The sequence below is a fragment of the Colletes latitarsis genome, chromosome 14, assembly GCF_051014445.1.
Source record: "Colletes latitarsis isolate SP2378_abdomen chromosome 14, iyColLati1, whole genome shotgun sequence".
NCBI classification, from domain to species: Eukaryota; Metazoa; Arthropoda; class Insecta; order Hymenoptera; family Colletidae; genus Colletes; species Colletes latitarsis.
Genome location: NC_135147.1, coordinates 21,087,539 through 21,115,113, shown reverse-complemented (window position 1 = coordinate 21,115,113; position 27,575 = coordinate 21,087,539). Strand labels below are relative to the sequence as shown.

Here is a 27,575-nt window from a genome sequence, read left to right as displayed (position 1 = left end):
ATGGGTCATTGGTTGTTCGATGGTCAACAGTAGTTACTCTATGGTCATCGGTGATCAACAATGAGGTTGACATCAAGGCCAGAGGACCAGGAAAAATTCAGGAATGGTCAAAACATGGGGTCAAACGAATCCAAGTCATAACTGTTAACTTCGACGTTGACATTGGGTCTCCCCACTCCTACATCATCGTAGAGAGTGGTATGACTAGGTCAACTGCGGACGAAGTCTTCAGTCTCGTCGCGAATTCGGGCGCCTACACATGGTCGTACGTGTACCGCTGGGGGATGCTGACCGCTGCTGACCACTGGTGACCTCGGCTGACCACTACTGACCAGAACTGACCACTGGTGACCTCGGCTGACCACTACTGACCAGAACTGACCACTGCTGACCAGAACTGACCACTGCTGACCAGAACTGACCACTACTGGAATACCACTTGTAACTATGTATCAACAAGTAGTGAGTCCATTCCACTCATTCATACCATTGGTACCACATTTATTTGTTTCTTTATTTGATTGTTCGATCTCAATAGTACTTCATCTGTTTATTCGGTTCTATCTCATTATTATGAATGTTTCTTTACTCTATTTCTACTTTCACATTATTTCTCACATTGGTATATTGTTCCCATACTATTTCATGAATTAGGACGATACTAATTACAATAGGATATTTATTTTTCGTTGTTCTTGGAATATTTTCATAGGATTCTTGTAATTTCGTTCAATGCTTTGGTCTGGATATTTATTCAATAAGTCCATTCTACTCATTCATACCATTGGTACCACATTTATTTGTTTCTTTATTTGATTGTTCGATCTCAATAGTACTTCGTCTGTCTATTCGGTTCTATCTCATTATTATGAATGTTTCTTTACTCTATTTCTACTTTCACATTATTTCTCAAATTGGTATATTGTTCCCATACTATTTCATGAATTAGGACGATACTAATTACAATAGGATATTTATTTTTCGTTGTTCTTGGAATATTTTCATAGGATTCTTGTAATTTCGTTCAATGCTTTGATCTGGATATTTATTCAATAAGTCCATTCCACTCATTTATACGATTGGTACAACATTTATTTGTTTCTTTATTTGATTGTTCGATGTCAATAGAACTTCGTCTGTCTATTCGGTTCTATCTCATTATTATGAATGTTTCTTTACTCTATTTCTACTTTCACATTATTTCTCAAATTGGTATATTGTTTCCATACTATTTCATGAATTAGGACGATACTAATTACAATAGGATATTTATTTTTCGTTATTCTTGGAATATTTTCATAGGATTCTTGTAATTTCGTTCAATGCTTTGGTCTGGATATTTATTCAATAAGTCCATTCCACTCATTTATACCATTGGTACAACATTTATTTGTTTCTTTATTTGATTGTTCGGTGTCAATTGAACTTCGTCTGTCTATTCGGTTCTATCTCGTATTTATGAATGTTTCTTTACTCTATTTCTACTTTTACATTATTTCTCAAATTGGTATATTGTTTCCATACTATTTCATGAATTAGGACGATACTAATTCCAATAGGATATTTATTTTTCGTTATTCTTGAAATATTTTGATGGGATTCTTGTAATTCATGGGATACGTTCAATTCTTTGGTCTGGATATTTACTCGTTTCGAAATTCGTATGCTCCTTTAATTGGGTGATAGACAATTTTCGTAATTGTTTGCTATTTGTATTCCATATTATTCTACAAATTATTAAGAAGAAATTCTTGCAACATTTTCGTTGTGTCTAATATTAGGTGATTTATAATTTGATGTTTAATGTAATACTGTTTGATATAATTTTATTCTTCTCTGTTTCTAAATTAGGTTCATTTATAATGTGATGTTTAATTTAATACTGTCTAATATAATTTCATTCTTCTCTGTTTCTAAATTAGGTTTCAGTATAGGTACAAGCTTACTTGCGGATTCATCGAGGGACTATCCACAGGACAACGTCGACAACTTTAGACTAGGTTAGAATTAAGTCTTTAATGTACGCGTCCTGCCAAGCAATTATTATAAAAATAGCTTCTTCGTAACTCGCCCTCTCGTTTCTTGCTTCGATTACCACTGTTTCACCGAAAGAAACATGTGATCGGCCATGTAGTTGGTCCCAAAGATCTAATCACCTTCCCTTGGTAACTCGGTTGAGGGAAAATGGTACTTCGCTGGAAGGTGTGGAGTATCCCTTTTCTGCGGAAACGCACACCTTCCAGCGGAAGTCGTCCTTGTCTCAGGTACTCTCTCTTTGTCAGACAACCTAAGTCGGGTCCTTCGGGCTCCCGGCGGGTTGCGTTGGAGAAATGGAGACCTCGATTCAGGGATGCAGCTACCCACTTTCCTATAGAGATCGAGTTAGAGAGGGCAGTCGATTCGATCCAAAGATCAAATGCATGGTTCAGCATCGCGTCGCGTCGCGTCTCTCATAATTTAGCTTCAAACATGGCCTCTTTAAACAAAATAACTGCTTGGTAGAGTTAAACTAGACTTAAGCTTCGACGATTGTACCAAGCAATTGTATACCAACTAGCTTCTCGTTCACTCGCTCTCTCGTTTCTTGCTACGATCACCGCTGTTTCATCGATTGAAACATGTGATCGGCCGTCCAGTTCGCCCGACAGATCTAATCGCCTACCAATGATAGATCGATTTCTAGAAATAGAAATCAATCTACCAAGGGCAGTGTCGATTCGATCCGAAGATCTGCTGCACGGTTCAGCATCGCGTCGCGTCTCCCATAATTTAGCTTCACCCCTTTTTAAACAAAATTATTGCTTGGTACAATTAAACTAGATTTAAGCTTCGACGACCATTGTACGCGTCTACGTATGTGCCAAGTAATTGTACATTAAATAGCTTCTCGTTCTCTCGTTTCTGGCTTCGATCACCGCTGCTTCGTCGAACGAAACATGTGATCGGCCGTGCAGTTGGTCCCAAAGATCTAATCGCCTTCCCTTGGTAGCTCGGTTGAAGGGAAATGTTTCTTCGCTGGAAGGTGTGGAGTTTCCGTATTCTGCGGAAACGCACACCTTCCAGCGGAAGTCGTTCTTGTCTCAGGTACTCTCTCTTTGTCAGACAACCTAAGTCGGGTCCTTCGGGCTCCCGGCGGGTTGCGTTGGAGAAATGGAGACCTCGATTCAGGGGCGCAGCATCCGTTTTCCTATTGAGATCGAGTTAGCAAGGGCAGTAGGTTCGATCCAAAGATCTGCTGCACGGTTCAGCATCGCGTCGCGTCGCGTTTGCCACGATTTAGCTTCATCCCTCGTTTAAACCAAATAATTACTTGGCACAACTAAACTAGAAGATCGGGGGAACTTTGATTCCTTCTATCTTCCTAGTTTAGTCATTCAGATTGTAAAATTGCGAAAGGGAGATCGATGGAACTTGGATTCCATCTATCTCCCTTTGGGTCTCCACTCGCAGCAACCTCCTCGTGGTGAGACCTGGTAATCGGTGTTACCCACGATAGAAAATCCTTTCTTCGTGGGTAACACCGAGCTAATGGCTGCGAATTTAAAATTGTTTCTTAAATAAAATTGTCGATAATGCCCTGTACATCATGTAACTTTACCGATTTCGAAGATCAATGGTCTTTTAAATCTCATCTTCGTGGGTAACACCGAGCTAATGGCTGCGAATTTAAAATTGTCGATAATACCCTGTACATCATGTAACTTTACCGATTTCAGAGATCAATGGTCTTTTTATATCCCGTCGTACGTAAGTGAAAGAACTGTTTCCTCATGGCTGCAGCATCTGAGATATTTGCACAAGCCAAATTAGTCTAAATAATTATAGTTCTTACAAATATCTGCCACTGAACATTTTGATATCATATAAAATCACATCAAAGCTATAATCGAGCTCTTTAGGAACAACCTCCTGAAACTACAACTAGCAGCAATCTAATAATCGACTTTGTTGGTACGTAGATTATGGAAATACACCGTGAAACAGATTAATATAGTTTTTAATTTCGAAAAATGCACGAATAAACACAACTGTTAAGCTGAAACAGTTACGAAACGCCACTTGTCGTTTAGATAAAAATAAGTTCTTTTTCACCATAACTTGTACGAGTGGCAATCACAAGTGAACACCAATGTCGTATCCAACATAATTACATGGTACGAAAAATTGTTCAACGACCCAAAATGTTGAAAACTCGCAGAAATTTTCGTACGAAACATTAGTTATGTATACAGGCTGTTCGGCCACCCCTGGAAAAAATTTTAATGGGGGATTTTAGAGGCCAAAATAAGACGAAAATCAAGAATACCAATTTGTTGATGAAGGCTTCGTTAAACAGTTATTAACGTTTAAAGTTCCAACAGTACTGAATTTTTTTCTCGAAAATGTGCAAGATTTCGGGGGTATGTCTAATGACCAAAAATGATTGTAATTGACCCCCGCAACCGAAAATAATTTTTCCAAAACGATTTGAAATTTTTTTTTTCCGTCGAAAAATTGCACATCTTCTCGAATTTTTTTTTAGAAAGTGGATAGGATTTCGGGAGTATGTCTATTCACCAAAAATGACTGTAATTGACCCCCCTAGCTAAAAATAATTTTTTCAGACTGGTTTGAAAATTTTTTTTTTCGCCGAAAAATTTAGATACCTACCCCCTGTCGATTTTTCTTAAAAATTCGTTTTTCATTTTTAGTAATTTTGTTTGACGCCCTACAGAAAAGTTGTCTAATACTGTTTTGTAGGTACCCATGAGCTCTACTTCAGAAAAAAGTTTCATTGAAATATATTCACAATTGTAGGAGTTATGGCTGTTTGAAAACTGGACCATTTTTATGGGGTGTTTCTTATTTTGCGGGGTCAAGGACCAACTTTTCGAATATTTTTGCAATTTGTACATATTCTCCATCAAAATACGCGTAGTTTGCTTTTTTAAACATTAAAATCGTCCCATCCGTTCAAAAGTTATGACGTTTTTAAGATTCGCATGAAAATTCAGTGAAACATATCGACGCTATGGTCAGACATTATATTTTCGGTAAGGAATTTTTTTCTCGAAACTGAGTAGGATTTCGGGGGTATGTATAATGACCAAAAATGATTGCAACTGACCCCTACAACTAAAAATAATTTTTCCAAGACGATTCGAAAGTCTTTTTTTTCACCCTAAACTTTCAGCACTTACTCGAATTTTTTTCTAGAAAGTGGGTAGGATTTCGGAGGTATGTCTATTCACCAAAAATGATTGTAATTGATCCCCGCAACCGAAAATAATTTTTCCAGAAGGATTTTAAATTTTTGAATTTAATTGTTAATAACTTTTTAACGAAGCCTCCACCAACAAATTGGTATTCTTGATTTTCGTCTTATTTCGGCCTCTAGAATCCTCATTTAAAATTTTTCCCAGGATTGGCCGAACACCCTGTATAGTCTCCGTAAGTCCACTTTCGGAATATCTTTCTGTCGTCTCTCGTTTTTGTAACCGATAAAAAATTACGGTCGACTAAAAGCTTGCGGGGAAAAAGATTCTCTGATAAAAGTGCAGCTCTTAAAGGGAACACATACACGTGTCCCCTTCACGGCGTGGAGCATTTTCTTGCTCCTTCAAAGTTTCCACGGTACACGACAGGATACAAAGTTCCACTATGTGCGGAACCGTTCCTAGCGACGCTGCAGACCTAAGACTTTGTTGTTAAGATCTCTTAGAAATTATCGAAGTGTCGAAACCACTGGTTCGCGGTAACGGCTGCAGGGTCTACCACATTTTCCACGGAGCCGCGGAAAAAAGTTTGTGGAAAACTGGAAGAATGTATCATGTTCTGAATAAGCGTATGTGCGAAGCACATTTTATCGATACTCGAGGGAAGTAGCTAAAGTAAAAGAATAAATTATCTGAGTAAAATTACGATAGCAAGTATTGAAATGGCAGAATTAATAAACGTCACGTTATATTTTTGTAGAAAATTGCGACACGACTTTTCTAGATATTATATTTAGTTTTAGTTCTCCAATCTGGTCAACTTATCAAATTGATATGAATATGTTTAATAGAATTCGACTGTATGTCTCTATGAAAATATTCTATCTTTAAGGATGAATATTGTACTCAGTATTATTAATAACCTGAAATGATAATTTGAAATGTGTACTCTTGCATGTTTGTGTAGTAACGACCTAGTTTGAATTTCTACTTGGATTCGTACGAGTGATAAAAACCTCATTAATTGCCTACGAATCAATAAACTAATATGGCATGCTTTTATTTGTAGCAAAATCATAAGTAATAAACAGTAGCTAGTATTGGAGTAAAAATTTAGGTGTAGAGTTCCTTTTGGAGAACAACTTCAGCATTAAATTTTATTTGCACCATGACAATGAGACTTCTTTATTACAAATAAAATACAAGTTTCCTATAATTGCATCTGTTCTGCCGCGAATTATTTTATTTAATAGTATACACAAGTAGTAAATATGGCTACTATGGAGCATGTCGACAACAATATTAATATCTCAATGACGGATTTTAGAGAATTATTGAAACGAGACTGTCTTTTAAATTCCACGAGGCTCGTTAAAGAACTAGAGACGGAGAAAGAAAAAGAATATTTTAATTCTTTTATAAAAATGTTAACAAACCGTGATTCTGAGACAAAGAACTCACACGTGAGCTTACCACAACAATTCAACGTTATAGATCCAACCACTACAATGCTTCATGTAACATCGAGAAGTAGAATCTGAACCATATTGTTTTTCAATGCCCTTTATACGAAACTCAGAGAGTTGAACTTACAGAAAGGGTTAAATAAAGATAAACTGTATCTCTCTGTAACTTCCTTTAAGTTATTCACACCATTTGTAATCACGAGAGTTTCTCGAAGCTAAATAAGCTCGAAGCTAAAGTGGTAAATGTAATGACAAAAGTCGAAATCTGCATTCGACTTCCTCTCGATCCCATCATTCTTCATCACCATATTGAATCATTGTCGGAACACAAGAGTAGACGTTACCTGTTATGTTCGTTCCCTTGCAAAAGGACCTGGCACGGTCAAAGCAAACCCTATCGCATTAAATTTTCTCTGTAATTCTGAAACACCCTTTGACTGGTCGCAGAACACGAGACCGCGAAAACAGACGCGTGACGTGGGCCCTTAACAAAATATACAAAACGAGTTTCTGAGGTAAACAAATACACTTGATTTAGAAGAACGTAGCCTCAATTTAATGACGCGAAACTGCGAACTAGTAAAGTAAAACGCAGGAAACATGGGAATAAGTATCCGTAAGAACACGATATGCTTGCTAGTGGCTTAAAAAGTAGCTCGCCCAAGAGGGAAAAGAGCAGACGGAGAATCAAAGGTTTGTTTTATATCATCCGGAGTTTCCTCGCGCCATTGTCTTCGTAGTTGGCTCCGGGAAAACGTACCGAGAGGTTCCCCGAACACGCCCCGATACAGTCGTCTCTTCAACGGTCTCCCACGCCCCCGTTCCAGAAATCTAGAACGAGAACGGATCGAGAGGTCCCAGAGACGGAGGCTGAAGGAGGTCGCGGGTCGCGCGAAGACGGAGGAACGCGTGGGCGTCGGTGGTTCATTATCGGTCGGATTGAATTCTGAAAAAGGATACCTGCTTGCACCGATAGAAAGAGAGCTGTCTATCCCGTCGTTGCGGAAGGATATGAGTCACTGACCCGTGCATAAATGAACGTTATGAATCCGCCGGGGGAATATTCATCCGTGAGTCTACCCGTGGGCTCTTTCCGTCGGAATCGAAGCGTTCGAAGCGTATAGAGGAAATCGAGGATGAGTCGAACGCCGGGGAGCGAAAGAGAAGAAGTAAAGTGGAAACGGCAGAGGTCTGAAACCTTTGCCGCCCCCAGGACGTCAGGGGGTGGAGAGGAGGAGGAAAGGGGGCCGCGACAGCATTTCTATCTTGGCGCGAGATCGAGAGGAAATCTTCAGATCGTCGAAGACGCAGAAGATTGCCACCGTCTCGACAGGAAAGGATGACGACGGGGGGTGGGCAGCGAGGGGGCGACGGAGTTAGGAGGAATCGCCCACCCTTCTACATCCTCGATGAAACTCGCGCGATTTACTTCACCGCCGGCGTTGCTACGTATCTGTGAAATAATGGATAACGCTTTGAATCCTTTTCATATTCCCTCCGTCCGCCTACCGACCCGGTGAACCTACGGTTCGAGAAATGATCCCGGATGCTTGATATGGAATTCGATAATAAATACCGGCGGCGTGCTGGGGAAAAGCTCGGTTTCGCGTCTTGTTGCGCGAAGAATTCGCCCCCGGAGTTACGAGGCTCGAACAAACCGGAAAATAATTCGAGTAACTGATCAATTTTTGCATGAAACAGTGCTTTTACGTCTCGAGAATGTTGTGTAAAAATTTCAACGTGAAATTCTTCGTTGTTCTTCAGAAAAACCAAGCAGGAACTCTTCCTTTTCACCCAAACGTAGACAAACACTTATTGCCTATTTATGGAGATCTATCCAGAAGAGATATACTTGAAAAATTTTCAAGTGACCACACGTAAAACGCAAACGAAAATTTTAATGCTACTTTGTAGCGATTAGCTCCGAAACATCTCCATGTCGGAATAAAAATAATCGAAATTGCCACATATATAGCTGCTGGGATTTTTAACAAAGATTATTATTAGACTGCGGATGTTTATGCAAATGCATATATTTCTAGAAAATAGATAGAAGAGTGAAATCTAAATAGAAGTTTCTTTCGTCACTAGTGGTCCTTAAAAATGTATTTTTTATTTTGCATGTTTTGCATATCTTTTATAAAAACACACTGCACATGTTATAGAGGGTGTTCGGCAACCCCTGGATAAAATTTCAATGCAAGATACTAGAGGCCAAGATAAGACGAAAATCAAGAATATCAATTTGTTGATTGAGGCTTCGTTAAATTAAATTAAATTAAAAAATTTCAAATTATTCTGAAAAAATTATTTTCGATTGCGGGGATCGATTACAATCATTTTTAGTGAATAGACATACCCCCGAAATCCTACGCACTTTCGAGAAAAAAATTCATTACTGAAAATATAATGTCTGACCAGGCGTACATCTATTCTCCTTAAATTTGTTGGCGAAATTGAAAAGTTTCCAATCATTTTGAAAAAATTATTTTTGGTTGCGGGGGTTAATCACAATCATTTTTGGTGAATACACATACCCTCGAAATCCTACGTATTTTCGAGAAAAAAATTCATTACTGAAAATATAATGTCTGGCCGGAAATGTTTTTATAACTTTTTAACAAAGCCTCAATGAACAAATTAGTATCCTTGATTTTCGTCTTATTTTGACCTCTAGAATCTCCCATTAAAATTTTTCCCAGGGGTGGCTGAACACCCTGTATATGTTTATTGCATTTCTTTTCATAAAATTAATGCTTATGTGGGCTTCCAAACATCATTTCAATCTACTAATTCAACGTTTGTGTAAGACAGAAATGACAACATAGTTATTTATACATCTCGTGTTTATCTATAGTGAATAATTCCTCGTTTTTATCACAATATTTTCGACCGTATCAAAATGGTAAGCTCGAGTAAAACTAGCAAACAACCTTAATATCACTTTGTCTTGCACGAGTTACGAAAACAGAAATGGGGTCGGAAATGAATTGCACTGTCTAATAAAATAATTGAAGAACAACAAGTATAAGTAAATAGAATTCCTTGGTAATTCGAGCAGAACGATAGTATAATGTATTCATGCTTCCGGTCAACATTTTCCTCTAAATAATAGAATATTGTTCGACGGAACTTAGGAATATAGAAAGTGTCATAAAAAGAAAAATCAATCTTTCTCCTATTCTCGTGCTTGTTAGTTAGAACCACTTTCGCGCGAAGCCTTCAATTAATGTCACCGTGAAAGGATTCTACTTTCGAGTATCTCACGAGAGAAGTCTGCAAGTATAATCTAACGCGAGGAACTTCCGTCCAATCTGAGAGTGAAGACTCCCTTAACGGAGACTAGAAGGATTCTCCAAAAGTACAGAGACAGAATTACGAGAACAAGAGAAGGCACAAGAGAGAAGAGTCGAGTGGCCATTCCACTCGGCGGGTTAAGGACACTGAAACGGAGATGTAAGGACTAAGGAAACGGACTTGCGACAATAGAACAGTCAACCAATTGTTCGACTACTTGGGAGGGGGGGGGAGGGGCCTTCGCCGCGATAGTTCGACAAGATCGGTAGGCACCGATGCACGTTCGTTGAAAGGAAATTTCATTCGAGGAACATTCCACCTAGAGTACCATTGCGGCGCCATCGAAATAGCGACGATGCTTCGAGTTCGCTGCGGTGTAATCAATTATCGGGACGCTTGAAATTCACGGGACCGTCCAAAAATGAATTTAAACGTCATTAGACCGTCGTTCGAGTCTCGAAACCTCGAAACTTTCGCCGGTTCTTGAAACGATCCTCAACAATTTTCGAAACTTTGAAAAGTAAACTTCGATGGAACCTTCTACAAATTATAAACGAATATTCTGTTTAGATCCGTCGAAAGAAAAACTCATTAAAATTACTTTAAATTCTGATTAAACGCAAAAATAGATTCCTTTGCAAAGCGAGGGAATTTCTTTATTTACTGTATATAGAAGCTAGTTTCAAAAATCCAAGTACATTTTTATAACTATTTTCCTGAATTAAAACTACAGAATGAGAGCATTTGTGAAACTTTGACAAGCTATTATAAGATGCCCCAAAAGTTGAAAAAATTATTTTCTATTTATCGAGTGCTCGAAAAGTCCTCATGAACCGTTCGAACGAGCAATGGAAAAATATGGTCCGCGATTAACCGTGTTTGGCGTAATGTTCACGCTCCATAGCTCCAGTTTGAGTTGTTCAGTCGCACGTTAACGCGCAAACGTCTCCCGCAGCTTCAGAGTACTGTTTAGTTCATTATCTCCTGGCTGCTCGGTGACTGCGCCGCGTGCATGAAAGGCAGACAGGAATTTACGTATCAATCAATTCCTGACGGAGTTAAATTCCGTGGCAGACAATCGGCGAGCAATCAGACATCCCCATCAACGAGTACTTTCTCCGTCCCGTCACGGCGTGTAGCAACCGTTCCGATAAGACTACATTACACTCTGAAATTATGCATTCGCCTCGATAAGATCCATCGCGCGAAATTTCAGCGATTGTGGAACCGAGTGTCTCCCTTACCCCTCGCTTCCCCGGGCCTCTCGACTATCCCTGTTTCTCAGTTTCTCTTTCCTCATTCATCCTGTAATAAGCTAACTGTCTCTCTGTTCCACCATCGGGGGAACTGACGGCACAAATCAGCTTTATGCAAATCACCGAATCTTCGCATAATGTGCCTCGTAAGCCTGTCTACGGTTGTCTTAGCTCTTATGGAAAATGGAGGCCATCGTATAATTTCGACGCTTCGTGCGCCCCCTCAGACTTCGTTCTTCGAAAGTACACACGAGACGTAAGAATAATTTTGTTTAGTCTGTTACGTATCCCCGTAGATACAATTATCCGCGCGTAAACGGTACTTAATATTAAGTTGGTACGCTCAATCAACTTTGCAATTATTTCAATATCATTACGAAAGGAATGAACCTTATTATATTATATTGCAAAAAGGCTTCACGTCAGTTCGATAAATTGAGACTATGAAGCGATTGCCAAATTTTTGTACTAAAATTTTGGTACAAACATCCTGGAAAATATCATATTTACTGAAATTATTAATGAATCTGATAACGAATCGAACAATGGATAAAACGTTTGTAATTTTTAAAACGTTGCGCTTGTGAAAGAAATAAAAGTCGACGAAAAGGGCGCTAATGATGATATTAACGCTACAGTTTTCGTAAAATTGCAAAATTGAATGTAGGTTACAAATTCGTGCGTTGTCCTATTAAAGCACACAAAAGCCTGGTATTTTCTTTCGGTGCATGGACTTGAAACGCAAATTAATTGGTCGGAAGGAGACGCCTTCGAGCGCGTTAAAAAAGGCGGCTTACCGCTCTGAATTTCCACTGAATGAAACCCTGCTGGACAATAGGCGTTCTGTAGCAGTCTGGAATTCCTTTTGCGACCAGTATTATTCTTCTGTTCGCGTGGGTTTTTGTCGTTGCACCCGCGACACTTTCATTAAAAAAATAAAAAAAAAAACACGACGCGTAAACGACGAGAAACAAAAGTCGGAAGTAACGCCGCGGATTTGGCGGCGCTACATTATGTCGGAAACAGAAACGGAACTAGCGCCGGCATAACGCGGTACCCCATGAAATATACAGCAATTTTTTATACTCCGGCAACGTGAAATCGTACAGTTACTTTTCAATTGTTTACGTTTCCTTATTTTCTCGTAATGTTGACGGAATAAAATTCGTACCACTGCCTTAACAAAATTGAATAGTTATTATAGTTAATATAGGAAATATTTGCTAGCTTTGATAGTGGTATCTACATATCTGTTATCTATTAATAAAACTATGACAGTAATAATGGTAATTATTGAACAAGGTTTCTATTTGTTAATTTTTAGTTTTCTTTCAGACATCTCAACCATTAATTTTGACGATTTTCAGTGAAAAAAAATGAATTTAATTGACAATTGACCTTATTCTTCTCAAGGTACAGATAACAAAACGAAAATGAATCTTTTGTACAACGTTCAAACAATATTACGTTAATTTACATATTAGAAAATAAAGTATATCGCAACATGTTTTATACCAATTTATTATGATGCTCGAATAAGATGCATACGTCAGAGAATTCTGTGAATAGAAACGGCGAGTTATATTTCTTGATTGAAATTGATTGAATGTTACTCGTGAAGCGATGAATTTTCCAGCGATATGGATTGAATTCTTGCTTCATTATTCATCGCGAACGAAAGTATGGTTCCATTAAAAAGAGATTAAAATCTAAATGTGGAACGAAATCCTTTGACACAGATCCTAATGTGATACGTTCAATTTTCAGGTTACTCGTTACCTGATAGCACTTTTAAACTAAACGTATCAATTATTATTACAAAGTCATTGGCAAAGATGCAGGAATATAGATTTCCTCTTTTAGGCATTAATCGATAAAGTATTTTTCGAAAACGTGTTTATCTGAACTTTTCAGCATTTACTTTCAGATCGTCTGCTGGATTTCTGTCAAAATTAAAGGAAGAAAACGTAAACCCGTAAAGTTTTGGAATGGAAATAAAGCAAAATAAAATTCATAACTTGGAAAATTATGATCACAGTAAAATTAATAATATAAAAAATAAAGAAAGGTACGAGTACCTTTTAATATACGAATAAAGGCATGAATAGTGTAGAGTTAAAAATTTCTCCATTCAAAATTAATGTTGCATTTACGATGTTATAAGATAAAGGTTCGAAACATGAAGAATTCAATTCGACGCGATTAAATAATGTAAAAATCTTGTTCGACTTTTTGTCTCGTATGCTTTACTCATTGTTCCCTGGAAGTACTCGATAATGTCGCGTAATTCAGCCTGTAATCGTAATTCCGCTTTCTTTATTCGGTTTCTTTTCTCTGGGATCGATAATATCCTGTTGATTAAATCGCTATTGTGCGCTCTGTTGCAATAAAGATGTCCGACAGTCGCTAGGTACAAAAGGCAGCCGCGGTAGTCTTCATCTACTTTGTATAAATGACCGATATTACGCGATAGGTCGATGGATTAAAACTGCGTCCCTCTTTAAATCCGACGGAAATTACGTGTCCACTTTGGATCGTGATGCCGTTTTAAAATCCGTCAGCTTGCTGGCTGCAAATTCAATTTCAAAGTTGTTCTGCCGCATCGATTAACTGACAATGCCGATGCCAGCGACAAGCGATACTACAGAGTCTGTTATTGCGTATAAAAACCGGGACATGTTTTGAGATAAAATGTGAACAGAATAAGCTATCGGCTGGAGATTGCAAATTTTCTGCTATACAACAGCAAAATGAATAAAGGGGACAAATATTTTACGAGACTTTGAATTCTATCTAAACTATTTTCAACTTGAACTTATAATCAACGAAAATTTATTTTCATTTCATAATATAAGTACATACGTATTGTAAATTGAAATTTTTTTTCAAGATACCATCAAAGGAAAAATTTTTAAGTCGATGTCTATTTTGTAAGATTTGAGTTGTAATAATTGTTGACATTTTATATGTATGTAACTAAAGAAAAATATTATAGAAACTATCTCTATACAAAATGGAAAATATTAATTTCGATGCTTTATATTTTGAAGTATTATAACTGTAAAAATATGGTGTACGTTTCTGTGAACTGGAATAAATAGTCTAACAAAATACAAAGTAACTAATTTAGTACGTCGAGTTTGTAAGTACATAAAGCATGGAAGTTTAAGAATAATAGTATTTAAATATTATAGCAACTGTGTTTGAGAATTACAGTTATTTGCCTGTTTAAGAAGAAATTTATGCAGTTTAATATTGTTCATTCAAAGGAGAACGAATGGCTTTCCATAACCAGGTACAATCTGCTTTCCAGTATTTCTGCTGCTGTTAATTGCTACTCTTACATCATGTTTTAAGGCGATTATGTACATAAGTCTCGTTGGACCTTAATCCAGCGTTGCCCTGTATTCCTTCGAACCGAGATAAAAGAATGTTGCATTTCTGTGGTTAAAACAACTACACACGAATAGACAATTTCTCTTCAGTACCGAATTATTTATAACATAAAGAATCTATTCATTTTTATACTGTCAATAAATCATATTTCAAGTTCGAGTAATTCTGGAATACTCTTTAAGTGCAAGATAAATTATACAAATTTAATATTTTAATATTTAATAAATCCTATTCTTGTGAAAATTAATACACGTGACGTAATAGTAGCCAAACTTTCTTCAAATCCAAGAACGACAATTTTAATCTTCGATAGATCATCAAGAATGCTTTACAAAGTCGAAATTATCGGACACAAAATTTAGAAAAGAAGAAACATTGTTCGTTGTCAACCGGATTAAACTTTAACAGAGAATCGTCTCGAAGAAACTTCCACGTCCACCACAATTTTTTCTTCCAACTAGACCAGTGGAATTTTAAAATTCCGAAAGTAAAGGAAACGAGAATCAATATGGCAGAAACTCTGCAGATGTTTCGATCTCTCTCAACATCACAAGATCTCGATACGCGTATCGAAACCCTCTTCAGATTCTAGGGTATGAGTTGAAGAAGCCTTGAATTGTCAAGATTCTTTTCCCAGTTTCGCTAACTGTTCTCGACATCGTCGAGGAGATTATGTCGTCAAGTACGTTAAAGCAGTATCAAATATCGAGTGGCTCGATCTTTGTAGTTAACTGATTTCAGATAGGATTTACCGATATAATAGGAAACCCTTCTGGTTAATTTGTGCATTCAGGTTACTCCACCTTCAAAGACATCATTTCTTCCAAATACGAATATACATGTATGCAAGAAACTCCCTCGAAAAACGTTAATTTAAAATTAATTTGAACGTCAATCCATTTGGCAGAACACTTGGACGTTTTGTCAGGGTTTATTAAAGAGTGTCACACGAATGTTCGTACATCTTTTTCCTGGTCCTCGATACAATTCCCTGAAACAACCTTTTCTAACAAGAATTTGATGACGTTATTTCAGTGAAACATTCAAAGAAATTAACACCGTAAATAATCTACTCAGAAATATATTTCGTACACTTGTAAGATTGTTAGATTTATTTAATATTTACTTCCTAAACTCTACATTCTTTTGCCACTGGTTCCTTCCTGTGTAATTTCCTTTTCATTTCTAAATCTAGACCTTTATAATATGCTTGCCAAAAAATAACAGTAAGTGGTCCATGAAAGGCAACGTCACGTAACGCAGCGATACAATGTTTGAATAATTTAACGCGCGACAGGCTTTTACGAGAAAAACGTAAAAAGGCATTCGACCAGGCTGGAAGTCTCTTAGCGACCGGTAGACGCGTATAGTTCGCGAAGAATTTAGAATCTTGGCACTGAAAGGGTTAAAAGCGTACTTAAACCCGGAGGACATAACGTTGTAAAACGCGTCGCTGAACTATTGACGTACGAAACTGTAACGCGGCTCGCGGAGAAGCGTATCGCTCGATATGCCCTGAACTTGTTTACAATGCATCAGTTTTACGATCGGGGGTTGCATTACCGCCGCGGACCATTTCCCTTAATGAACGTTGCGCACTTTTATCATACGCCATTTGTCAAATCACACCGCGTTCCCCCCGCGGCTTCGACTCTCGGAAGCCGCCCGCCCAGGCAATTTGTTTTCATTTCTACTAACGATTCTCTCGTTTACCTCCCCGCGGCCCACTTTTCCATGCAACCTCGATGTGTACCGAATCCTACGAAAGAGTACCTCCTGGCGCACTCCTTTCTCAACGATCGATCTTGCTAACGTTCGCGTCTTCCTGCGGAGGGCATTTAGAACGTTTCACGCGGGGATTTATGACGCGTACCGTCAGCTTCTCACTGTTTTTAATGGATACTGATAGGCAACTTATTTCGATTGCAAAACCATTCCAGAAACAATCTCACTCTTCTATTACAGAACGATAATAGGCCTCGATAAATGATAAGCTCAAGCAGTATGAATTGTGACGAATTGTGTATGTGTGACGAGAGAGGAAAGTTTCATCGAGGAAGTATGTATAGAAATAGGTGGTCGAACGAGTACTAGTGAGAAAGATAAAGGTTGGGCGTAGCCCTCTGGTGGCGACTGTGGGAACTGTCGCCACATCAGGTCTTCTAAAAATGTTTTGGGAGAAACATGTTCTGAAACTCTTGTTTGGACTTAATTACAAAAGAAAGAAGACTGTATTAGCGATAGAAGAAGCTATAAGTACGAAGAATTATAAAAAATTATAACATATAGAATATGAAATACTGCTCGACTAAAAGTAAAACATACATATACAGGGTGTTCGGCCACCGCTGGGAAAAATTTTAATCAGAGATTCTAGAGGCCAAAATAAAACGAAAATCAAGAATACTAATTTGTTGATGGAGGCTTCGTTAAAAAGTTATTAACGTTTAAAATTCCGACCGTACTGAATTTTTTTCTAGAAAGTGTGTACGATTTCGGAGGTAGAACTATTCACTAAAAATTATTGTAATTGACCCCCGCAACCGAAAATAATTTTTCCAGAACAATTTGAAATTTTTTAATTTTATCGAAAAATTTGTTCACCTCACCGAATTTTTTTCTCGAAAGTACGTAGGATTTTGCGGGTATATATATTGACAAAAAATGATTGCAATTGTCCCCCACAACTGAAAATATTTTTTTTAGAACGATTTGAAACTTTTCATTTTTGACGAAAAATTGAGGCACCTACCCCTGTCCATTTTTCTTAAAAATTTGTTTTTCATTTTTAATAAATTTGTTTGATACCCTACAGAAAAGTTGTCTAATACTTTTTTGTAGGTACCCATGGGCTCTACTTCAGAAAACAGTTTCATTGAAATATATTCACTATTATAAGAGTTATGGCTGTTTGAAAATTGGACCATTTTTATGAGGTTTTTCTTATTTTACGGTGTCAAGGACCAACTTGTCGAATATTTTTGCGATTTGCACATATTCTCTATCAAAATACGCGTAGTTTGCTTTTTTAAATATTAAAATCGGCCAATCCGTTCAGGAGTTATGATGTTTTAAAGATTTGCATGAAATTTCGGGCAAACATTTCTGGCCAGAAATTATGTTTTCGGTGAGGAATTTTTTTCTCGAAACTGAGTAGGATTTCGGGGGTATATCTATTGACCAAAAATGATTGTAATTGACCCCTGCAAATGACAATAATTTTTTTAGAGCGATTTGAAATTTTTTAATTTCGCCGAAAAATTTCAGTACCTACTCGAATTTTTTTCTCGAAAGTGGATAAGAATTCAGGGGTATGTGTATTCACCAAAAATGATTGTAATTGACCCCCGCAACCAAAAATAATTTTTCCAGAACGATTTGAAATTTTTTAATTTAATTTTTTAATAACTTTTTAATGAAGCCTCAGTCAAGAAATTAATATTCTTAATTTTCGTCTTATTTTGTCCTTTAGAATCTCCCATTAAAATTTTTCCCAGGAGTGGCCGAACACCCTGTAGATCATTGTTCATTAAGACTCTCTCGAGCCTTGTGAATCTTTCTGAGTAGAATGATATTTTCTGTCCTGATACCACATAATCCATTAAATAATTGTTCCCTCAAGTTTGTCTAAGAATCGTAGAAAAGGTAAAGTTTCAGCTGGGAAAGGCATGTTAAATTTTGGTTTTGTTGCAGGACAAAACGACTCGAATAATTCTAGCATCTGGCAGCAGCGTCAGGCGGAAAATAGACTGTAGAACGTGTAATATTATTGCTCCCGTAGCAAATCACGACGCGATGCTAGGCGACGAACGATGTATCGTTATTCCGCTCCTAATGCACCGAGCATACGATGCATCTGACGCAATGCAGTCGTATGTAGGTACCGTATATGTACATAGATACGTGCAGCACATTGTTTTCTAGAGTTCCTCCTTCCGGACTATTTTCGACTCTACTTCGTCTTATCCGTTTCGAAGTTTACTGCACGCTCGGTTCCTTTTTCTGTCTCCGATTTTCACGCGACACTTTACTTTTCGTGTTTGCACTCTGATGTTATTCCTGCGCAACCATTGACACCAGTTGAATACACGTTTTACCTATACTCGTCGAGAGCTCTTTGGAATACACATATACTAATGCTCGAAAGTCTTGTCAGAGTTATTACGTTGAGGAAAAATATGCAACTCTAGAAAAATCTCATTTAATATTTTAGAAAGCTTAGCAAACGATAAAACAATATTTACGTATTTTTGTCAATGATATATTAACATTCCTTATTTATTTCTTATGTATTTAAAATTATTGAACAAAATACTGTTATCTGAATTTTAAGATCTCTAAATATACATTAGTTTGAATTTGTATAAATGGCAGTAATATTTATTTTAATACACGTTTAAAAATTCTATTTCAATAATATATGATGAATAAAAACTGTATAGCGATATATTGGCAACGTCCATTCCATTCAGTATTTATTTCCTTAACGCTATGAATTACGATTTCATTTTGTAATTCAAATAGTTGTTTTTATTCAACGGGTAATGAATTTAAAATTATCTTTTTTTCTTTGAATTTAAAATTTTTTCCATTATTATTTAAATGATGTTGTAGTACGATAACAAGTATGCAAAAATTTTTATTCGTATTTTGAACGAAATTTAGACTCTGTATGAATTTTTGAATTGTCAGATGCATTCTCAAAATCAGAATATGTAGTAACAGACTGGGGAAAGAATTGTTGATATCAATATTCTATTAATTACATTTATGAATGAATGAAAAAGGAAAATTCTACTCGCCCATGTGCCTGTTTCTTATTTTAGAATTTTATTGGATTTCATTCGATATTCACTGGTACTTGTAATCTGCAAGAGAGACTTCCTATGCGCCTAATTGCCATTTCTCTAAAGTGGATATTGTTATTTCACCGATAATTGGTCTTTCCATTATGGCTATTCTACGTGTTATATAGACTGTCTGAATTACAAGTACAAACGAAACTAGTACGTGGAAACGAATAAAAGAAATTTTAATGAGCGCTTGGTCCACAGCTAATCGTTTCACTGATATTCAATTTCTTAATTTTGGAAAACGATTAAGCGAACAGAACAGGCTTAAAAATAGCAAAAAATTTGAAATAGCGAAAGCTGATATCAGATTACAATAATAATGACAAACGATGGAGAAAATGAATATTAAAAGGGACAGTGAGAAGACAAGCTAATTTTCAACCGCATGATCATTCGTTGGACAGTCAAATAGAGACATCTGACGGACGAAGTTCGGTAATAGGCCCCGTAAGACGAACACAGCTCGATCGTGTGTGCATTCGCAGCATTGACTGGCCCGCGTTACATTCAATCTAGTACGCTCCGAATTGCTATACGCAAACAACGCGAGGTTTCTGCATACATGCACCGAATGTGCGTTTAATTACGATCGTCTGTATACAAGCGACCGAATGAAGTCGGAGAGAAGCTTCGGGGCTCGACAGTGTCGTCCCGTCATCGAGGCTCCATTAATTGGATTCGAGTAATGTGATTAGTTAAGACAGACGCCGGAATACCCGCAAATTCATCCAACCAAGCTTCTTTAACGGAAACAAAGGAGCCAATCCCACCAAAGATCTTTTTAAACTACGTTAATTGGAAATAGAAAATTTATTACACGAATTGGTGTATTTAGACACGAGTTCAGCGTCCTCCATTTTGTATAACGAACTCAGAGTTACGAAGAATTTTGCGAAAGATCCGATATAATATTTTATTAACTAGTTTTCAACAACGACTTGATTTACAATTAATTCGTTGAAACTTCGAAAACTAAATTGCTGGTTCAGGCATGCGACAGCATATTAATATTTTATGGCACATGCAACGTAAAATCATATTGTTATTACGAGACTTACCCTTGGCGACTTGCGTTTGACATTCTCGACGCACGGAAATCCACCACACTGAAACTGTAACAATGAAAAGATATTAATATCTCCAGTATTAATGTCCTGAGCATTAAATATAAAGAGTTATAAATTTTGTCTCCGTACCTTAGTAAAAAATGAATAGAGGTTAGCGGTATTAACGTGTACAAACGATCGTAACAGTGAAATTGAAAAAGCATTGGCACTGTGATTCTAAGAATTCATATTTCACGAAAGTAACAACTACTAGAATCTGTTAAGGGATTACTTAACACTTGGAGGGGAACTAATGGGAATCATTACAGTTAAATTCAACAAAACTATGCACTTAATTATAACAGTAATAAAATATTTCACAGGACACAATCTCAATCTTCCAACATGTGAACGAGAACTTTTACGCGGCAAGACTTGCGCAATCGTTATGCGCAGTAGACAATATGGCGCATTTTTAGAATGCATAAGAGCGGGTTTACATGGTAGCCACTGATTGGCGCCCAAATCGCCACAGTACGTGTCGCCGCCTACCGGCACGAGTCGCCAAGCAGCCAAACTAAACGAATCGGCCTTATGGTTCGCCATCATGTTTATTACGTACTTTTACTTTAAACATGTGCTGACACGTTTTTGTGGTGTTTTGTAATAAAGTGTCGTGCATCTTGTGGTGTTTTGTAGTAAAGTGTCCGCGTTTAGTGTACTTTTGTGATTTTTCTACCGCTCTGCCCATCGCCCTAATATTGTGTGCAAGAATGCAGTATAAATAACCATGGGTAAATATTTTCAATACACTTCTCACATTACTTTCAAATTAACAAACTCTCATAGTGTTAAAAGATTCGAACAAAAAGACAACAAGAATATATTTCGAAATTATTGTGCTGATTATGTTTGATACATATTAACCTAATGCAAACTGAATCATTGTTCTAAACTAATATTAATTCACGCGAAGATTACCAAAAATATCTTCCTAAATTATTAAGGAAAACAATTTTAGAATAACCTACTTGAAGTATAATTATGAAATCGTTTCGAATCTTTTATGAACATCTAACCTCTTCGCATTTAAAATGTATTATATTACCTCTTATTATAAACACTTTCGTTCTTTTTATATCCGTTTTTACAATTCCTCATGTATTCGATCTGTTCTGATAATTTATTTAGCACAAAAAAGTTTTAAATAAACCTTTCGGTATATTTAAAGAATTTCTCGCGTAAATGTTACAACATTTTACATTTTGCTTGTGCACTTATCCCTCAACGATATACGACCCCATGAAAAAAGATTCTCGACGATCTCTCACGCTTCGCGTCTTGAGTCAGAAAGAGGGATATCTTCAAAGAGCTTACAATGCGATTTTGGCGAATCCTTTTTCACCCCAACCATTTTCGTTCCTTCGCGTTATCGTCGTATACGTGCCCGCCATGTTATATTTCGTGGTGCTCGCGATAAGATAACTTTCTACTTTTTGACGCTGAATCATCGCAACGTGAAAATCTTATTACGCCACGGCGTATCTGATGATCCTACTAATTAATTATTCCTCGATTTCGTACAAATTACCTTCGTGTCACAGGTTATGTAACAGCAATATTCTACATCTTTATTAGCAAAAATGGCGTTCGTGCAAATATTTAATGGTAATGTGTTACAGCTTCGAAAAACAAATATTCGTTATAATTTTTTAGAGAAATTGACGATTTTAATATACAAGTAGCCCTCCTATAACACGGTTTCGTTCTAACACGATAAGAAAATTGCGAAAACCTTTGTACAACACTGTACTTCTACAGCACTGTATAACATGATTTTTCCTTAACATATTTAAAAACTAAGTTACCTTAAAATAATGAACTATAGTGGCTTTACATGAAAATATATAAACAAATTATAATTTATTAAATTAAGGTTGCGTTAATTTAAAATATTTATATTTTTCATAAAAATTGAGTTGCTTATGTAGAATTAAAAAAAAATATTTCTTTTTAATAAGTTTTCGGAACTCCCCTTTTTATACTGGCTCTGGATCTCATATAACACGGTTTCACACAACACAGTATTTTCTAGAAACTTAACTATCGTGTTATAGAAGGGTTACCTGTATTAGTATTTGAATTATTATACTTTTTCGAATAGCGAGAAATAAATTTTTAAGGGTAGCGATGTTTTATTTAGGACACACTTAATTTTTCTCTTGAAACGAAAGATTGTTATACACCTTTGCTTTAGTATTTAGATTGCTTTTACACGAGGTCAGGGAAAACTCGAATTCTAATTAGGACTTTAATGCTCCTTCCTACGTACTTGCAGTAACGCATTCGGGAAATGGGCGAGGAAATGACTGCGTTCTGTCGTTTCAGTAACATTATAGTTTATTCACTCTGTAACGTTCGCTTCGAAACGTTCCCTCTTTAATATTGGAAGCACATAACTATTATCGTATCGAAAACAGAGAACTTAACTGGAAAGATTTTAACAACTTCTTTCAATGCGATTAGTTCTTTTTTTCCTAATCGTTTTATACGAGTCTATTTTCCCCCTTTTAACGACAACTTGCTAGTGCCTGAAGAGGATTCTGTAAAGTAGATCGATTTGATAATCGATCCCCCGAGTAGTTACAATTTTTATTTTCGAAAGCAATCGTAATTGCCAACTTTAATTTTTTAACGAATCTCCGTCCCTGTAGGAGTAATATATGAAAAAAAAATTCCTTTGCACTCGAGAAACAGACTTCTGATGGGAAATGGAACACGCGGATCAGAGCTACTAGAGTCTGGGTTCGAAACGCGGTCGGTGGCGGTTAATTAGAGCAAAAAATACCGGACGCAGCTGAAAAGGGAAAGGACGACGTTGAAACAGGGAAACAGGGGCGTGTACAACGATAAACAAAAGGGAATTTGCGGGGGTGTGAGTAGAAATCGTGTAAACACCGACACATTCGTTCTCCGGGAGTAGATAAGGTCGTTGGTCCAGATCGAAAAAAGCTTCCAGGAAAGTTGTTCCCGCCCAGCTGTGTTATTACTTTCGGAACGTTATCCGCGTTTATTGCATTTAATTGTGTAGCTGGAAGGGATGTCCTTGATAACTTTTAATTCCGTGCACTCTCATCTTGTTGATACCATCTTCATTGAAATAATTTTCTTCCACCGTGTTTTCCAACATCACGTTTCCAGATCGTCAGAGAATTAGGTGTGAAGAGTGTTTATGTTGCACGAATTGTTTTGATACTTGGTAGATAACTTAAGAAAGGAGGTTGATTTGTGATTTTATTAAACATAGAAATATTTTCTCTATAGTCGAATGCACGGAAAAAGTTCGGAGAAATGGATGAATCGAGATATTTTCTTTCGTTAAAAAAATATACGTAAAAAAGCAAACGGGTCAGGTGCTGTTATTAGGATATGCTTTTACGTTTATCGAAGAATCGTATCACAAACGAACGATACTTTACGAGTTGCGATTACGCTGGTACACTCGTTCTGACTTGCTTTAGAATATGTACACATTCGACACAGTTAACGAAACGCTCGACGATACGACCTCTTAAAAAGTTCACTCGACGCACGGCCGTCCTCGTTTTTGCAGCAATAAAGATAAGCCGTAAATATCCAATCGCGCGTAGCCGATATTACCGCGTTTGCTGGCGAATCCTCTTCATTTTAATCCACTTTGTGCCAGAAACTGTTCTTTGATAGCTTAACACCTTGATGGCCGCGCGTTTCACGCAAAAACTGTTGCTACCAGACAGCTTTCACGAGGGAGCCAAATTAACGATGGGCAATAAACTATCGTCCGGTCAAATCAAACATTAGAACATTACTCTTTGTATCTTTAAATAAATTTAAAAAAAAATAACAATGTTGGCTCCCACAAGATTCGTGGAGCCGAGTTATTTAGTAAATAACTATTTACAAACACTTTAAATTTATTTATACACGTGTTAACAATTATACATATATAGATTTTAATGGGAGATTTTAGAGACCAAAATAAGATGAAAATCAAGTATACTAATTTGTTGATGGAGGCTTCGTTAAACAGTTATTAACGTTTAAAGTTCCGGCCGTACTGAATTTTTTTCTCGAAAGTGTGTAGGATTTCGCAGGTATGTGTATTCGCCAAAAATGCTTATAATTGATCCCCGTAATCGAAAATAATTTTTTCAGAATAATTTTAAACATGAAATTTCAGGAGAATCATTCATTCATGGTCAGACATTAGATTTTCGGTAAAGAATTTTTTTTCTCGAAAGTGGGTAGGATTGATTGGTTCCTCACTCTAGATTAAAGCTTGCGAAGTACTCCCGCAGTAGGAAAAAATAATTTTAAGATAACATTACATATAAATAAAAATTACACACGAAAGAATCCTTGTACAGAAGAAACAAGAAAATAGAATTCATTGGTAGACGATGTACAACAAAATTAAAAACAAATGCCCGAGATTAAAAAAGAATCGAATTGTACAGTGACAATTTACGGACGTAGATATCGAGGGCACTGTACGAAACAAATAATGCCGCCTCGCTTTGAGTCTAATTACGGAAGTCGCTGGATAAAAATGCGCCAACATCCAGCGGAAATCGAGGTTTATATCGAATTTCCTGCCATGAAACGGCTGATTTGTTTCCAACCACCCTGAGAAATTCTTTGGGCAATGCTCTCTGTAGGTCTCCCGTTAGCCTGGTTCTTTTTTAGCGAAAGATTCACGATCGTTAGGCGGTGAGCCAGTTCTTTATTCGTTCGTTGGATCCGAGTAGGACGCCCTGGCCATCGATGATTAAGTCGTCCCACGAGTTTTATCCTCGAAGGGTAGAAAGACGCTCCGTTGGGAAGACTTTAACCACTCTCCCACCCTCCCCATCGTGGCACTTTAGTCCTTCTCCGTCCCGTCCAGCCACGACGAAGGAAGGGAGAAACGTGGCTTTATCTTCGATCGTACTTTCGCGCCGCTGCGGTCTCGTTTGCGCAAAGTCGAGCGAGATAATCGATACGTCTTCGTCGACTATCGCCTCCAGGAGCAGTCGAGGATGCTATTTCTTTCTTTCGCCCTTGTCCTTTATACCTTTCCGCGCGATTCAGTTTATCGAGTCACCTGCCTCCCTCCGCCCACGCCTCTTTCGATCTCTTGTTTGTTCGTTGGTTTTAAGCGGTTTACCGAACCCCGGGAATTCGAGGTCGTAAAAATACGTTTTCTTAGGTCTTTACTTCCCCCGACACCGTCGCTTTTCGACTCGAGCGACAGATTTGAATCGCGCGAAGTTTCGAAAAACGATATATCATAATTCGTCCGATATTTAATTAGCCGTCGGGTTTTCGAGAATATTTTCCAGCATTTTTCGATTTAAATACTTTCCCGCCGCCCACGAAGCACGATAACAACAAACTATAAATATTAAGTACCCACACGAGCTATAAATTTCCACGATGCTGGTCTTCGAGATATTCATGATTCGAGAAGAACGCAACGGTTCCTCGCCCCCGCAGGGTTTTAGAACCGGCAACATGATTCATGTAACGTTACACGAAACGTTCTCGCGAACTAGAGCAATGTACCGGGGAGAAAGTTATATAATTGAACGAATAATCGATTCCTAGGAACATTCGCGCAGTGGCTCACGTCGATACTATATAAATAAATTTGCAAGTGTATTTATGTTTACGATCTTATATTCTTTTCTAATTAAAGATCAAGTTTGCTTCTTTACTTCCAATGTTTATTAACGGCAAATCAAGAATTTTTTAAACGATTCTCAAGAAGAAAGTTTCTTAGTAGTTGGTCCATATTTCTACAAGAAACAGAATATAATATAAAAATCACCGCAAATAGACTGTTCGTCCACTGAAACGTAGACTTAATAATGGGAACGCTTAGATCGTAGAGCGTTTCAAAGTGTTGCAATTTCGAGCGTCATATTCAATGACTGGCGTAAACCACAAATATTAAACACCCTTATAAACCACGAATCTCTAGCCACTCCAAATACACGGCTCAGCCGAAGTATCGTGGTTGCTTCGTTTCATAACCACTTCTCACCCGAGCTTTCTTCGGTTCTAAAATCTCAACGTTTCCTCGTTTCACTTTTCAACTATTAAACGCGAACATTTATTAAAAAATTTCTGCCCTAGATACGGTATTCCTTTTTCAATTTTCCTGTATATTATTTTAATCAGTTTCTATGGCGACTAGGTTTCTCGAGTTAACTGTGCAAATATATAGAGTGTTCGGCCACCGCTGGGAAAAATTACAGTGGGAGATTCTAGAGACCAAAATAAGACGAAAATCAAGAATACTAATTTGTTGTTTGAGGATTTGTTAAAAAGTTGTAGAAACATTTCCGGTCACACAGTATATTTTCGGTAAAGAATTTTTTTCTCGAAAGTACGTAGGATTTCGCGGATATATATATTGACCAAAAATGATTGCAATTGTCCCCCACAACTGAAAATATTTTTTTTAGAACGATTTGAAACTTTTCATTTTTGCCGAAAAATTGAGGCACCTACCCCCTGTCGATTTTTCGTAAAAATTCGTTTTTCATTTTTAATAAATTTGTTTGACGTCCTACAGAAAAGTTGTCTAATACTTTTTTGTAGGTACCCATGAGCTCTACTTCAGAAAAAAGTTTCATTGAAAGATATTCACAATTGTAGGAGTTATGGTCGTTTGAAAATTGGACCAGTTTTAGGGAATTTTTTTCATTTTGCGGGGTCAAGGACCAACTTTTCTAATATTTTTATAATTTTTACATATTCTCCATCAAAATACGCGTAGTTTGCTTTTTTAAACATCAAAATCGTCCAATCCGTTCAGAAGTTATGACGTTTTAAAGATTCGCATGAAAATTCGGGCAAACATTTCTGGCCGAAAATTATATTTTCGGTAAGGAATTTTTTTCTCGAAAATGCGTAGGATTTCGGGGGTATGTCTGTTGACCAAAAATGCTTACAATTAACCCCTGCAACTAAGAATAATTTTTCCAAGACGATTCGAAAGTCTTTTTTTTCATCCAAAACTTTCAGCACTTACTCGAATTTT

General features: G+C 37.1%; 1 protein-coding gene across 2 annotated transcripts in view; it reads right to left on the bottom strand.

Annotated features, from left to right (window-relative positions):
- Nucleotides 1-27,575, bottom strand: part of Nrx-1 (neurexin 1) — a 503,500-nt gene that overhangs the window by 445,893 nt on the left and 30,032 nt on the right. For both annotated transcript variants that reach the window (XM_076781599.1, XM_076781600.1), the window contains exon 2: nucleotides 20,522-20,575. In XM_076781599.1, coding sequence (XP_076637714.1) covers nucleotides 20,522-20,575 — 54 coding nt within the window. The remainder of the gene's footprint in view (nucleotides 1-20,521; nucleotides 20,576-27,575) is intronic.